The sequence below is a fragment of the Colletes gigas genome, unplaced genomic scaffold, assembly GCF_013123115.1.
Source record: "Colletes gigas isolate AHSC1104 unplaced genomic scaffold, ASM1312311v1 Colletes_gigas_Sc00016, whole genome shotgun sequence".
Taxonomy (NCBI): domain Eukaryota; kingdom Metazoa; phylum Arthropoda; class Insecta; order Hymenoptera; family Colletidae; genus Colletes; species Colletes gigas.
In genome coordinates, this window is record NW_025106645.1 from 5,868,418 (window position 1) to 5,883,437 (window position 15,020).

A 15,020-nucleotide genomic window follows, 5' to 3' on the forward strand; every position below is an offset into this window, starting at 1 on the left:
CAAAGCGAGGTGAGTATCGCAATATATTGGAAAATTGCAGATTTCATGAGAACGCGTTTCAATTTTCTTGCTCGTGGCGTTTTCAGGCTTCCCCGTTACACAGAGGAAGGTTGAAATAATTCACTTTCGATATTCCCTTGTAATGTATCTAACAAACAAGACGATAGTTTTCTTCGAACGAATTTTAATAGAAATTCATTCCAATCTGAAAAGTCTAACAATTTCATTGAATATTTCCATTCATTATTGATTGGTAGAATATGTACCAGCGAATAATTTCTTTTAACTATTTCCTTCGTTATTTTCTTCAACTGTACTACTTTTAAATGAGTAGGATATTAAAAACTGATTAGGAATTACTTAAATCCTGAGAATGCACGATGCATGTATCCAATTTATTCGGTTTTGGTATTGTTGGCAATTTAACATGAGAATAAATGTGAAGTTCATGCTATAATTCTCGAAAAAGGAAGTCTAAGGTAAAATATAAATTTGTCCAACACTACCCCCCAGTAACGGATACAAAAAATCGAATCTCGTCTCTCAAAAATCTTGATCCGTTTATTGCATGTATCGAATTTATTTGGTTTTGGTATTGTTGGCAATTTAACATTAGAATAAATGTAAAGTTCATGCTACAATTCTCGAAAAAGGAAGTCTAAGGTAAAATATAAATTTGGCCAACACTACCCCCCAGTAACGGACACAAAAAATCGAATCTCGTCTCTCAAAAATGTTGAGTCGTTTATTGCATGTATCGAGTTTATTCGGTTTTGGTATTGTTGGCAATTTAACATGAGAATAAATGTGAAGTTCATGCTATAATTCTCGAAAAAGGAAGTCTAAGGTGAAATATAAATTTGTCCAACACTACCCCCCGGTAACGGATACAAAAAATCGAATCTCGTCTCTCGAAAATCTTGAGTCGTTTATTGCATGTATCGAGTTTATTCGGTTTTGGTATTGTTGGCAATTTAACATGAGAATAAATGTAAAGTTCATGCTACAATTCTCGAAAAAGGAAGTCTAAGGTAAAATATAAATTTTGTCCAACACTACCCCCCGGTAACGGATACAAAAAATCGAATCTCGTCTCTCAAAAATGTTGAGTCGTTTATTGCATGTATCGAGTTTATCCGGTTTTGGTATTGTTGGCAATTTAACATAAGAATAAATGTAAAGTTCATGCTACAATTCTCGAAAAAGGAAGTCTAAGGTAAAATATAAATTTGGCCAACACTACCCCCCAGTAACGGACACAAAAAATCGAATCTCGTCTCTCAAAAATGTTGAGTCGTTTATTGCATGTATCGAGTTTATCCGGTTTTGGTATTGTTGGCAATTTAACATTAGAATAAATGTAAAGTTCATGCTATAATTCTCGAAAAAGGAAGTCTAAGGTAAAATATAAATTTTGTCCAACACTACCCCCCAGTAACGGATACAAAAAATCGAATCTCGTCTCTCAAAAATGTTGAGTCGTTTATTGCATGTATCGAGTTTATCCGGTTTTGGTATTGTTGGCAATTTAACATAAGAATAAATGTAAAGTTCATGCTACAATTCTCGAAAAAGGAAGTCTAAGGTGAAATATAAATTTTGTCCAACACTACCCCCCGGTAACGGATACAAAAAATCGAATCTCGTCTCTCAAAAATGTTGAGTCGTTTATTGCATGTATCGAGTTTATTCGGTTTTGGTGTTGTTGGCAATTTAACATAAGAATAAATGTAAAGTTCATGCTACAATTCTCGAAAAAGGAAGTCTAAGGTGAAATATAAATTTTGTCCAACACTACCCCCCGGTAACGGATACAAAAAATCGAATCTCGTCTCTCAAAAATGTTGAGTCGTTTATTGCATGTATCGAGTTTATTCGGTTTTGGTATTGTTGGCAATTTAACATGAGAATAAATGTGAAGTTCATGCTATAATTCTCGAAAAAGGAAGTCTAAGGTGAAATATAAATTTGTCCAACACTACCCCCCGGTAACGGATACAAAAAATCGAATCTCGTCTCTCGAAAATCTTGAGTCGTTTATTGCATGTATCGAGTTTATTCGGTTTTGGTATTGTTGGCAATTTAACATGAGAATAAATGTAAAGTTCATGCTACAATTCTCGAAAAAGGAAGTCTAAGGTGAAATATAAATTTTGTCCAACACTACCCCCCGGTAACGGATACAAAAAATCGAATCTCGTCTCTCGAAAATCTTGAGTCGTTTATTGCATGTATCGAGTTTATTCGGTTTTGGTATTGTTGGCAATTTAACATGAGAATAAATGTAAAGTTCATGCTACAATTCTCGAAAAAGGAAGTCTAAGGTAAAATATAAATTTGGCCAACACTACCCCCCAGTAACGGACACAAAGAATCGAATCTCGTCTCTCAAAAATGTTGAGTCGTTTATTGCATGTATCGAGTTTATTCGGTTTTGGTATTGTTGGCAATTTAACATGAGAATAAATGTGAAGTTCATGCTATAATTCTCGAAAAAGGAAGTCTAAGGTAAAATATAAATTTGGCCAACACTACCCCCCAGTAACGGACACAAAAAATCGAATCTCGTCTCTCAAAAATGTTGAGTCGTTTATTGCATGTATCGAGTTTATCCGGTTTTGGTATTGTTGGCAATTTAACATTAGAATAAATGTAAAGTTCATGCTACAATTCTCGAAAAAGGAAGTCTAAGGTGAAATATAAATTTTGTCCAACACTACCCCCCGGTAACGGATACAAAAAATCGAATCTCGTCTCTCGAAAATTTTGAGCCGTTTATCCTTTATCCGCGTTTAAATGGGAAAAAGACGGACGGGGGAAAGATTTTCACGCGTGATCGCGGTGACGTGAACATCAAATCACGAACAATCCCGGAATATTTAAATGCGATGGGACTTCGACGTGCAAACTCCTTCCGTTCCTTCGCCCACCGGTCTTCGAGCCTTCCGTCAACACTTCGCGGTAATGGAAGAAGTCCTAGGAAAAATCGTTCAGTTTTCCACGCAGAGTCGTTGGGGACGCGTGTCGCGTTCACCTGTCCGAGCAGATACGAAATTCTTGCAACCGACAGATCGCCTCGCGAAGGAATGATCGTCCAACGGGTTCGTTTAACCGCGCGATAAATCCCGTGGCTATTGTTTTAATCCCGTACGCGATCGCTTTTCTGCGCTTCTGATGCATTTGCTGAGGAACTGAACGACTGCTGGTTCATTCGTTTGCAGATACAACGGGACAACATGAAGCTATCATCGCAACTTTCCGGATCCACGCAAAGCTTTTTCGTCGGGGGTGAGTCTATTTTTTCTTAAATTTTTTGTCGTTTCATGCGACGACGTTTGCGTTGCTTCGAGGATTCAATTGACACTCAGTATCACGACAGAAAGTATTATACCTATTAATTATTCTTGAAATTCTTTATGTAAATGAAAAATTGTTTCTTTTCTCATTTAATTTAATCTTTCTCTGATACAAATTTTATTCAGAAATATATTTTGGGTTCGTACGTGCAGAATGGCCCTAATAAACAGTTACAAGCTATTCTTTTTATTAAACAACCATAAGATATCGATGTCTCTCTCGTTCTTTTTAAATGGAATGGCAATAACGTATTAATTACCTTAAGTTCAATGATCTATTAATAGTTTTCTGGAAATTTAGGGGAGGCAATAGAAGATATTTAAATAAATGTATATTGCGAATCGTTTCGAATATTCAATATGATATCTCTAACTTCTAAATATTCGTTTTCATGAATGTTACGTTAAATATGTAATAAAATAATTAGTGTGATTAATAAATAAGTTATTTATTTATTAACTAAATGCCTCTCTGACACATTTCAGTGCTTCTCACCGGGGCGTTTGTTTTGCTGATTTCCCAAAATGCTGCGAAAGCTGACGAAGCGCCAGCTTTCTTTTTGAAGATAGCAAAGAGTATACCGCGCGTAGGTCGAAGCGGCGGTTACGAGGATCTCGTTTTTAAATCTCGAAATAATGGTCCCAAGGTTGGAGGTCGTAACAGCGGAACACAGGTACTGGGTTAGGTACTCGTTAGTGAAACGAAATCTCAACCCCTGTGACGTTACCTAATATTAATATAAATTTTGTCCCTTTCTCAAGAGCGAACTCTGGCCATCCTACTCCAACGAGGAACCTTTCGCGGGACCCATAAAGAGACGAATGGAATATCCAGTGGCTGATGGTGAAGAATTCTAAACTATACCTCCTATACGTTCGTTTACAAATCACGATGTAGCATAAAGATTCTCGATTATTTTTGCTCGTAACTTAAAAGTTAGAAAATAAGAGCGAACAATTTTGTTCGCTGTAAATACAGTTGCTGATTGCATAGTCGTTTAAATGGAATTATAATATTCTGGTGTCTGTAACAGAAGCATGGTCCTGGCAAAATTTTCCACTCGCGATAGAGGGACCCCGAGAACTATGGCGAACATTGGCTGGATACTCGAAAGACACATCGGACGAGTAAGTTGCCGAAACACAGAAAAATAGAAAGCAAAACCGTGAAATAGTTTAACAAATTCAAAACACATTCGAGTTTCAAGCCACGTTTGATCTAATTTACTTTTCCTTTCAGTATCGATAACGAAATATGGAAGCGGAAGAAGAGAACGGGTGACGAGGCCGTAGGTTCGCAAGAGAATTAGTGTAAGCAGACGGCGATGCAGTTATGGTGTTCGCCGAGAAATATATTTAAAACTTATTGTCGGTGTAAGGTGTTGGGAAAATTATTGAAAACAATAAACATGTAAATACGAGACACGCTGTTATTCCGAATCTAAAAACTAAATGTGGCGCGTGTTGCGATTTGAAAAATTTGGAGGTAATTTTAGCGTCCTCGTCAATTGAAAAACTATTCACTGAATTAGTATTGATAGGCAAACAGCTGTAGATTCATTTCTGAATCTGTCAGTAACGTTGCGAATGGCACGAAAATGGTAATGGGGTTTCGAGACCCCATAAAAATAGGCCGCAAAAATGCATTGGATGAAGGATCTACTTCTATAACACGTCTGTGACAATACTCTAGAATCTTTGATGAATCAATGAGAATCAAAACTAACCTAGTGAAGAAGCTCTATATTTATGATGACCTATGCAAGGCGGATCGCAGCCAATTTGCTAATATTATTTAGTTTTTAATTAATAATTGCATTACAAGCTAAGAGTGATACGATTATTAATTAAACGCTAAATAATATTACCCAGGTCTCACCACGTGGAGGTTGCTGCGAATGGAGACCCGCCCTAACCGATTCCCAACCACCCTCCATTAGTAAAAATCTTTTATGACCAGCGATCGTTGGTCGAAGAAACAATAAATGAAAGTGCAACCAACGAAGGAAACAACCAATGAAAGAGTTTTTTGAGAAAGAATTTGTCTCTAAATTCTCATCAACAAAACAGAGAAATGGACCAAAATATTGCCTGCCTGATATAATGATTAATATAGAGAATCAAATTCCTACCTAACTATAAATCTAAATTCGTTTACATCCTACCTATCTAATCATCTAACAAAATACATAGAAAATATATTCTTCCTTGTTGATCCTTCGACGAAGATTTCCTGAAACATACTGTTACACACTACCTAACTATAAATCTAAATTATTAAAACATAAACTAAGCAATCTGAAACAAAATACATGAAATACATTCTTCTTTCTTCTATCTTCTATTTATCCCACGATGATTTCCTGAAACACAAACAAAGCAATATCAAACAAAATTGTAACAATTCTTAATTGTTACTTCTATAAACCTAAAACTTCCATAGGAATATGCTCTGTAACAGAAACGTGTTTAATAGATTAGTAAGAGAACAAACAAAACAAAACAAGTAAAACTACAAATACTACAACTACAGGCAAGTGCAGTGAGAAAGTAAAAATAGTACATAATATACGAGGTTACTTTGACTCTAAAATGTATTCGTCGCGAAACATCTTCTTGCACGTAAATCTAATGATATATTTTAATAAGTAAAGAAAGACTTTGGGTATCTTCGATATCGAAGATAGCCAAAGTCGTCAACTCAATTATGAAGGTGAATTTAATTATTGAAGAATGTAAGGAACAATCGGAAGCTACTAATTTGACACTCATTCTAAAATTAATATAATTATAAGTATTATAAAAGATATTAAAATCATGACTCTACTTTCGATCGATATTACGATATTTGTCATATTAAAAATTGCGGCGTGTAAAAACATCGCACGCTTAAATAAAACGCGACGCGACACGTGCTCATAGCGTGCAGTGAGTGTGGGTATCAGATTGATCCCCCCCGGCCTTGATTATCAGAAAAGCAAGTCGCGCCCCTGACCCACGTCTATCGGACCTCTCTACGTACAACCGCCGGGCCCTGGAGGACACACGGTCACAACAGGACCCGCTTAGTACTCGAGAACGGATATGGGTCAAGAACTCTCACCGGAGGTCATTCTCTTTTCCGTATAAAGAGGAGAATATATGCGCTCGGTGAGGCCCCACTTAAGCTGAACCAAGCTGCACCGGGGTTGAAGCGGTAAGAGCTATCACACCTACTACACAGGTGTCACATGTTTCATTCTATCAAACAGAGGTGATCGAGCAAAACTCTCCGGTCCTTTCGGTCGAGACATAATCTCGGAAAGCGAGAACCAGAGAACGAGCGGACGAGAGAAAGTGAACTATTCGTATATGTATATGTACTCATTATATATTCATTTTAAAATCAGTGTCAAATTAAAAATGAATCTACTATGACATTTGTCATCTTAAAAATCGCGGTGTGCAAGAAGATTATAATTTTAAGCAAAAGGTACTAACTACACTTGCCAAAGAAAGCACGTATACAACCAGTTGTTTTACCCCTTTGCCTTACGATTTAATTCCCAACTGTTCGTGCCAAAGGTGTCACGAAGGTTTGGTCCGGTAGACTTATCACTTCTCTGAGACGTCTTGTTCATGTTAGGCCCGGTAGACTCATCACGTCTCTGAAACATCATTATGCTAAGGGGTTAAAAAGGAGGTTTTTAAATACTTAAAAATGACCTATCAACCTATCACCTAGCTTAAAAATAAAAATTCATGATATTGTATAGAAACAAATATAATATATGATCGAAAACAATGTTACATTAATATATCCTGCAATATTATACATATCGAAGCAATCACATAAATTCGAAGAACAATGTAAAAGTGGAAACCGAGAAAAGGAACATTCATAGTAACCAAATAAAATCAGATAGATAAATGAAGTTGAATTCACATCAAACAAACAAATAAAAATAATAAAATATAAATAAGTGGAGTGGACTTACTACTTGTTGTCAGTATATAGGGTAGTTACCACTGGGCCAGCTGTAAAGTAAGAAAATATTCATATTATAGCAACGTCAGTTAGGCAACCAAAGGCAAAATCAGTTCAGTGAAGCGAAATTGGTATCAAACGATAGAATAGAAGAGGGGAGAGAATTTTTAAACAGTTCTTACCGTAGTCATCACCGTCCGGCACTGGTCAGTAGTGGTCAGCAGTGGTCAGTAGTGGTCAGTAGTGGCAGGAACGCGAGTCAGCACTGGTCAGTAGTGGTCAGTATTGGTCAGCACTGGTCAGCCATGGTCAGCGCTGGCCAGTAGTGGTCAGCAGCGGCCATCAGCGGTCATCAGCGGTCCCCGGTTCACTTCTGGCTATTTGCCCACTCCCGAATCCGCGACGAGACTGAAGAATTCTTCGCAGAGACTCTGCTTATATGATTAAGGTGATGAAAGGGTGGGGAGGCCAGTCAGAGCCAAAGCTGAAGTTAACAGTTAAGACTGTCTTGTCTAGAAAGAAACTATTTCGATTGGTCCCACCTCTTGACCATTTCTGGATCTTCACTGGACCGCTGACCTTGATGTCAACCTCACTGTTGACCACCAGTAACCATAAGCTAGTCATTGTTGATCATCGACCCATTAAAACCAATACGAAGATTAAAGCCTTCTTACGATCCCCTTACAATTTGATGCATGATCTTTTTAACATTTTGTTCCACTTTGGAAGAGTGTATCTCGTTAATTTTTATCTTTTTGTACGTCAGTTCGAACAATTGCCATACCGAGCGCAAAATTCGGAGGTAATTTTAGCGTCCTCGTTAGTTGAAAAACTATTCACTGAATTAGTATTGATGGACAGACAGTTGTAACGTGTACGTAAATACATGCGAGTTGACTATGGGGAAGGGATTGAAATTCATTTCTAAATCTGTTGGTAATGTTGCGAATGACACGAAAATGGTAATGGGGTTTCGAGACCCCATAAAAATGGGCCGAAAAAATACATTGAATGAACGGTCTACTCGTATACCTCGTCTGTGCTTTCGCGGCCTAATCTGACTGCCATACCGACCTGAAAATTCGAAGGTGATTTTAGCGTCCTCTTCTCATGGATGGCGGTCAGTTGAGAAACTATTCACTGAATTAGTATTGATGGGCAGGCAATTGTATTGTGTGCATAAATACATATGAATTGACTATGCAGGGATTGAAATTCATTTCTAAATCTGTTGGTAACGTTGCGAATGACACGAAAATGATAATGGGGTTTCGAGACCCCATAAAAATGGGCCGAAAAAATACATTGAATGAACGGTCTACTCGTATACCTCGTCTGTGATAAAACCACAGTGCTAACAAAACGGCTAAAATTATAACCGTATTAAATTATATTTATTCGAAGCCACTGTGCTTCAAAATGTAACAAATTATTCTACGAAACAAGCTCTGATTCTATCGACCGCATTGCCCGCGGCCATTAAAATTACCGAAAGAATAACTGATAGAACAAAAAACATTAAATGAGCACACCTGTGTTTTCCCGCTTTTCTTTCTTGTTGATTTTTCGAAGTGTCATGGCGTCGATCGCGCGCCGACAGCACGTTTCTTGCGCACGAACCATATTCAAATACTGTAGCGGAAATAAAATACAAATTTAAATCGAATTCATTAATGTAAGTATACCTACATGTATATTATAAACAACTGGACTCGAAGTATATTGCATGAAATTGTAAATTCGTTGAAAGAGATATAATATCTTTTGTCACGATATCGAATAAATTTATAATACAAATGTATAAATATTATACGAACCAATAGAGAGTAACGGCGAGTAGTAATAGAAACTAGATGTCAATAGATAGAGTCTATTAACCTTATTAGATGTGAAACTGCCAACACGTCTTATCCAGTCAATTTCCACGGGACGAATGACGACCCTGTTGCATTACCTATTACAAGTGGGGAGTGGGGGGAACGTCTCGAATCTTGATGTTTATTTCCAAAGGAAAGGTAGGAACTACGACTGTAAAAGAAATACATAAAGATTCTAAACCAACATATAATTCCCTAATGATTTATTATTACTACGCTTTTTTTGAAGAGTATCTCTTAAAACAAGGGACAAATAATATTACGAGTTAAAAAGGTCAGCGGTGAATTTCAACACAATTAACGATTCTATTATTAGTTTCTGAATTCAAATAAAGCGTAATATTTTTTATTTTCTTAATGCATAAATCCAGTTGAAACTCTATACATATCACTTTGTACTTAATTACGTTGTTTTTAAAATAATCATATATTTCACAATTGACTGCAATACACCGACATATTAATATTACTTTATAACGCATTCGTAATAACGTCTTTATTACTGTAAATTATCTACAATTATTTCCTTTTTTTACCATGATGTTTATAACGTTTTGCGCTACATTAGGTACATCACGAATACAAATTTTCAATTTTTTTATAAATATACCACTTGGTTGTTTGAATTTTGCAATGAAAGCATGAATCTACCAACAAACTAAATATGTTAATGATGATCTTTAACGCTCGGACAGCGGTGCCTGGGTCTGTTTAAACTCACTTTAGACGCGAAAAATAATAAAACAAGTAGTCGCAATAAACCGAAAAAGAGAACCGTGTTTCTTATCTATTAGAAATAATAATAAGTATAGAGTAAAATTTATTTATATTTACAAATTGTATATCTATATACAGTACACATATGAAAACACAAACGTTATGTGCGTGTTGTGTCAAATCGGATTAAATATTGTTTATCTGCATTTATTTTATTTTCGTTTCCTATCGAGGATTGCTATTATTTATATTATGAATTGCGTTAATAAAAAGACACGAAAAAGCATATGAATGTACACAGATTGAAGTTTGGACAGACTCAGGCCCGCCGTTTGCGTGATTCCCCGAGTCTACGCTGTCTGAACGTTAATATAATGTAAAACCATTTAGAATTGAGCAATGTGTTTTAATTACACAACAAATACTAATTCCTATATAAGTTACTACTCTGAAGAGTACAATGAAAGTCTATAATTTGACAACGTCTACAAATATATGAAAGTAATATTAAATTTCAATTTTTATACAATTATTTTCTTTATTATCAACTAAATATTTTAACAAATGCCCATTTAAGGAGACAATTCAATTCATTGCTCTGTTGCAACCATTCGCATCGCGTGTTTTTTCATTCTAAAAAGTATTCTCTATTTTCATGCCTTATCAATAAATATCTTCCAACAAACAAATTTTATAGAAGTTATTTAAGCATAATCGAATTCAATACTTGTACAATTTTTAATACGAATAAGTTCTAAATGTATTGTCTATGTATGTATTATGCCATTTCCTTTGGCTTTGTAAAATATCAGAAAAATAGTAATCAAAAAAAAATATTTTAATTTGCTATAGGCTATTATTATATGCCTTTACGAAGCAAATAATTGTTTAGAAAGTATATTTATTTCTTTACGATTAGAAAGAATTCCAGTGCTTTTTGTCTCAAATTCTAAAATTATTCGAACACGTAAGTACATAATCAAGACTGTTGACTATCTATAATTTTTAAAATACACATTATACAAAACACAGATACCAAAATTTTCTTGAAAAAAAAAAAAAAATGACAACAGATTGGAGATTCTCACTTAATTGTTTATATTTACACAATAAAAATGTTGATTAACATAATCATGGGAGAAATAATTTCTCCGTTCAACGAATTAATCAGAATTTGCTGCAAATATGGAAATAAAATTTTCTTACAGTACGCTAATAAATAAAGTATTGTAATATATAAATGTTATTATTATAATAGCTATACACTTTAAAAATGGAACCTCGCATACTTGACAAATTTCAATACTTTTGTACGCCTATCATTTAAACTTGATTATTATAAATAAACATTATTACTTTCTGGAATTAATTCAGTAATTAAAATATAGTTCATGCGACGTATTACAATCGCGGAAACGATAAATATAAGATAATCAGACAACTAGATAGTAGATATAATGAAATACAGAAAATGTAATATCAGTATAATATAATGAACGACCCAGTACTTTTGTTTTACTTCAGGGATACATTGAAGGTACCAAAATAAAGGCTATACGTTACTGATTGCACAAGCCATTCTGTAATCGTATATCAAAAAAATGTTTACGCAACATACTACATTCATTTACTTTCACTACAAAGGTATGTTTTTTAAGTAAAAACTATTATTCCATTAAAATTATACATTCTTGCTGAGGTTAGAATCTTCATGATTGATGTTTTACTCTTAGAACTTTTACTAGTCTGCCTGATAAATCATAGAAGAAATGTAAACACGATATCTTTGTATTCCCCGCAATATAGAAAATACAGTTTCATTCTGTTTACTCTTACAAAACTTTTATTATTTTTATAGCAAAATTGTGGACATAGGTGCAGGGTACGCAGCTGGTGCGGGTAAAGTGATCGGTAAACTCGGAAAGATAGGGGTAATGTCACTTTGCATCATGGATGATTTTAGATCAGTTGTCCATAGCGTATCTTCGAGTCCATTCTTTGGCATTACGTATTGCTTCGCTTTCATTTACTTTCCACAGTCTAGCTACATCGTTTGACAAAGGATCGTCTGGATTCGGTGCGCTTAAAAGTGCTTGTATAGACAGTAAAACTGTTCTGATTTGAAGAGCAGGACTCCATTTATCTTTCAGAATGTCCAAGCAAATCCTTCCCAATCTATATAAGAAAATACAAATATTTATAACACACGAAAGTTTCGTTATAATGTCTATTGCAAAATGTTGTGACACGTTTACTTAAATTATAATTTTATGTATTACTTCATTTTATTTAAGTAATAACACAGTAAAACCAATAAAAAGTATAAAACAAATAATTTATATTGAAAAAAGGACTCGAGAATCTATGAAAACAAATAAACATATCTGGATAAATACCTGTCTATATTTGGATGATATATTTTTGTAATGAATCTAACTTTAGGAGCAGACATTGGGTAGTCTTCTGGTAGGAACAACTCAAGTTTAAACACTCCACCTTCGAACGGTGAATCTTCAGGTCCGGTTACAATTACATGAAAATACCTAGCATTTGTATCATCTGGCACAGCACTAATACCAGGGACTGGTTCTTGCATTAGTCTCTGTGTTTCTTTAACAATCCTTCGCGGTAACGCAGCCATGTTTGATGAAACTCCCCTAAAAACAAGTTCCTACACTTCCACTAATTTACTTTTTAAATAATGAGAGTAAAGTAAAATAAGATTGTCTATAATTTATCGTATTAAAAAACAAATTATGTTTATTTTAAACAGGTAGCTTTGTTAGAAATTTATGTAAGTAATGAGTATCGAATATATCGGAGTTATCTGAAAATCTGTTTTATTAGTTAAAACATGAGGATTTCAATCTGTAGAGGTAACAATAAATTAACTTTTTTACATATAAATTTATGCAGACATATCACTATAGCAAACAAGTCATAATATACTAAAAAACAAATGAAAGAATTCTATTATAATAATAATAAAATTGTATTATAATTACATATTGCATACAAAGTTAAATATGATGACACGTTTAGTACATTTATGATAAAATATAGAATACACAAACACAGACATAAGTAGAATTAATAAATGACCAACAAAAGTGAATGTAGGTTATCAAAAATCGTTTCGTTTTATTTTCTTTTTTTTAAACACAAATATACACCATGAAGTTTCCTATTCGTTCATACCATAAATTTCCCATAAATCCAGTAATGAATGCTAATTCACGGTTAATTGACAGTTTGTCACGATATGTATAGTACTACCGCAATAAGTACTTCATACCGTCGTCCACAATATAACAAAAGTTAAGTACAAGTTCTCGTAACGGTTATCATAATAAGTGAAATGAAACGAAATAAATCACCCAGAAAAAGGAACAAAAGTATAATAATCCAAATCTCTTCTTCGATATTTCTGCCAACCTCCAAAGCTATAGGGAAGACTTCTGCATATGCGTAAACAAAGAATTCGTGCACCAAGTCATGAACCGTGTAAAACTAAACTGTACAGAGTACAACGGTCGTGTAAGAACGTCGGAAATAGAACTGGTTTACGTGTAGCTGTAAAATACATACGATTATCTGAAAATATCCCCGCGTCACTGGTGGCCTTTCCTTCTAGAAACCTCGAAATCGATTTTTAATCCTATTTTCGCAGCTCGTCGCCGTCTAGCGATTGTAGGCGATTATACTACTACGAATTGCAACCAATTTCAAAAATCTGTTTGGGATCTATGATACAACCCCAAAGAGACACTTTAACAAAGTGTTAATTAAATTTCCACACGCAAATGTGTGTTAGAGTCTTCGCAACCGCTTCTCGCGATTCATCTTATCACGCGTTGATGGCGCTGCACGCGAACTCACTGCGTAAACCAATTTAACAATTTCACGAATAAATGATTCTCGCGATCGTGACACGGGGAATCCGATAGCTTTTAAATTGAATTAAATCATATACGTCCACAAGAGGAAACGTTCTTATATAAAAATTGGATTAATTTTATTGCAACTGAAGTTTTTACTGCAGCATCGTTCACATAATCCAGTGTTTCTCAAACTTCGCTTTCCCGCGAATATCCTGGACAAAATGTTGTTGGTAAATGGAATTCTTATTTTTGTCTCACGACCCACGCGAACGGATAACACTGTAATCGCTAAAAGTTTCGAAAAAATACTTTTTGCAGAAAAAACACTTTTCGAGATCTGATGTCGTAAATCTGGGGATATAAATTCATTTCCCGCTACGCGAGGAAGCGACGACTGTCAGAGTGCTGCAAAAGAAAAGAGAACATGTTAATCGTCAATTGGCATATTCAAACAAAGGTACCCAATTAATGATAATACACAACTATTGTAGATAATAACTGATAATACCTGCACAAAAAATATACCGTATATCATTTATCAGCGATTCAAGGTTTCCCAACGAGCACTCTTTATCAGCAAACAATTGCAACCATTTTTATCCTGAACATTGTACAAATTTATATATGTTTGTATTTATTCTTGATCAGCTATAATTTATTAATTTAAATTACAGCGTACCTGCGATCTTTTTAATCGTATCGCGGATCGTAATTTGAGAAACACTGACATAACCAATGAGATTTTACGAAACTTGAAAGATGAAAATCTTGCTTGGTTTGATACTGTGTATTGAAGTTTTTTAAAAATATTAATTAAAAGTATTCATCGCTTTAAAATTTCATATTATTTAGTACTTCAAAAGTCTCTTAATTAACCAAACATAAGTAATTGTACGAATACGCGTTTCTTTTAATCGATAGATATTTACTACTAGAAGTAGAGGCGCATATAATCGATAATAATTTGCATTTAAAAATGATTAAATAATAATTTAATGATTAAGTTGCCATTCAAAAATAAAAAAGTACATATATGCCTTTGGAAAAACTAATATTTACTAAGAAAATACAGTTATTTGAATGAAATTTAAATATAGAATTTTACGAGCTATATTCAATTAAACATCATTTATTTATGTTTATTACTATTTACATGTATCGCTTAATTGGTATGCACGCACTTGCAATTTTTGAAGCGGTTCGATGCATACAGTGCAAC

At 34.5% G+C, this 15,020-nt stretch overlaps 2 protein-coding genes across 5 annotated transcripts; one reads left to right on the top strand and one right to left on the bottom strand.

Moving 5' to 3' along the window:
• LOC122400171 lies at positions 1 to 4,739 on the top strand. Its single transcript, XM_043401484.1, has 6 exons — positions 1 to 9; positions 3,222 to 3,288; positions 3,843 to 4,030; positions 4,119 to 4,200; positions 4,391 to 4,484; positions 4,597 to 4,739. Exons 2-6 carry the CDS (start codon positions 3,237 to 3,239, stop codon positions 4,664 to 4,666), a joined length of 486 nt encoding a protein of 161 aa, XP_043257419.1. The 5' UTR covers positions 1 to 9; positions 3,222 to 3,236; the 3' UTR covers positions 4,667 to 4,739.
• A 6,443-nt stretch (positions 4,740 to 11,182) lies between these two features.
• Positions 11,183 to 13,785, bottom strand: LOC122400085 (ubiquitin-conjugating enzyme E2 N). Of its 4 annotated transcripts, none has more exons than XM_043401312.1 (3): positions 13,509 to 13,785; positions 12,317 to 12,591; positions 11,183 to 12,095 (listed from the first exon to the last, which is right to left on the bottom strand). In XM_043401312.1, the coding sequence occupies exons 2-3, from the start codon at positions 12,559 to 12,561 to the stop codon at positions 11,885 to 11,887; spliced, it is 456 nt and encodes a 151-aa protein (XP_043257247.1). In that variant the 5' UTR covers positions 12,562 to 12,591; positions 13,509 to 13,785; the 3' UTR covers positions 11,183 to 11,884. The 4 variants fall into 4 exon arrangements, with proteins under 4 accessions (XP_043257247.1, XP_043257245.1, XP_043257243.1 ...); XM_043401310.1 differs by lacking the exon at positions 13,509 to 13,785 and adding an exon at positions 13,356 to 13,484 and having other exon boundaries at positions 12,317 to 12,577; XM_043401308.1 differs by lacking the exon at positions 13,509 to 13,785 and adding an exon at positions 13,119 to 13,324 and having other exon boundaries at positions 12,317 to 12,577.
• Between the last annotated feature and the right edge of the window lie 1,235 nt (positions 13,786 to 15,020).

Excerpts from the sequence above, each read along its gene's own strand:
- LOC122400171 (XM_043401484.1), top strand. The coding sequence starts at position 3,237 with ATGAAGCTATCATCGCAACTTTCCGGATCCACGCAAAGCTTTTTCGTC. Across the intron at positions 3,289-3,842 it reads GCAAAGCTTTTTCGTCGGGG|TGCTTCTCACCGGGGCGTTT; the intron begins GTGAGTCTATTT and ends GACACATTTCAG. Across the intron at positions 4,201-4,390 it reads GGAATATCCAGTGGCTGATG|AAGCATGGTCCTGGCAAAAT; the intron begins GTGAAGAATTCT and ends TGTCTGTAACAG.
- LOC122400085 (XM_043401308.1), bottom strand. Across the intron at positions 12,096-12,316 it reads TATCATCCAAATATAGACAG|ATTGGGAAGGATTTGCTTGG; the intron begins GTATTTATCCAG and ends TTTCTTATATAG.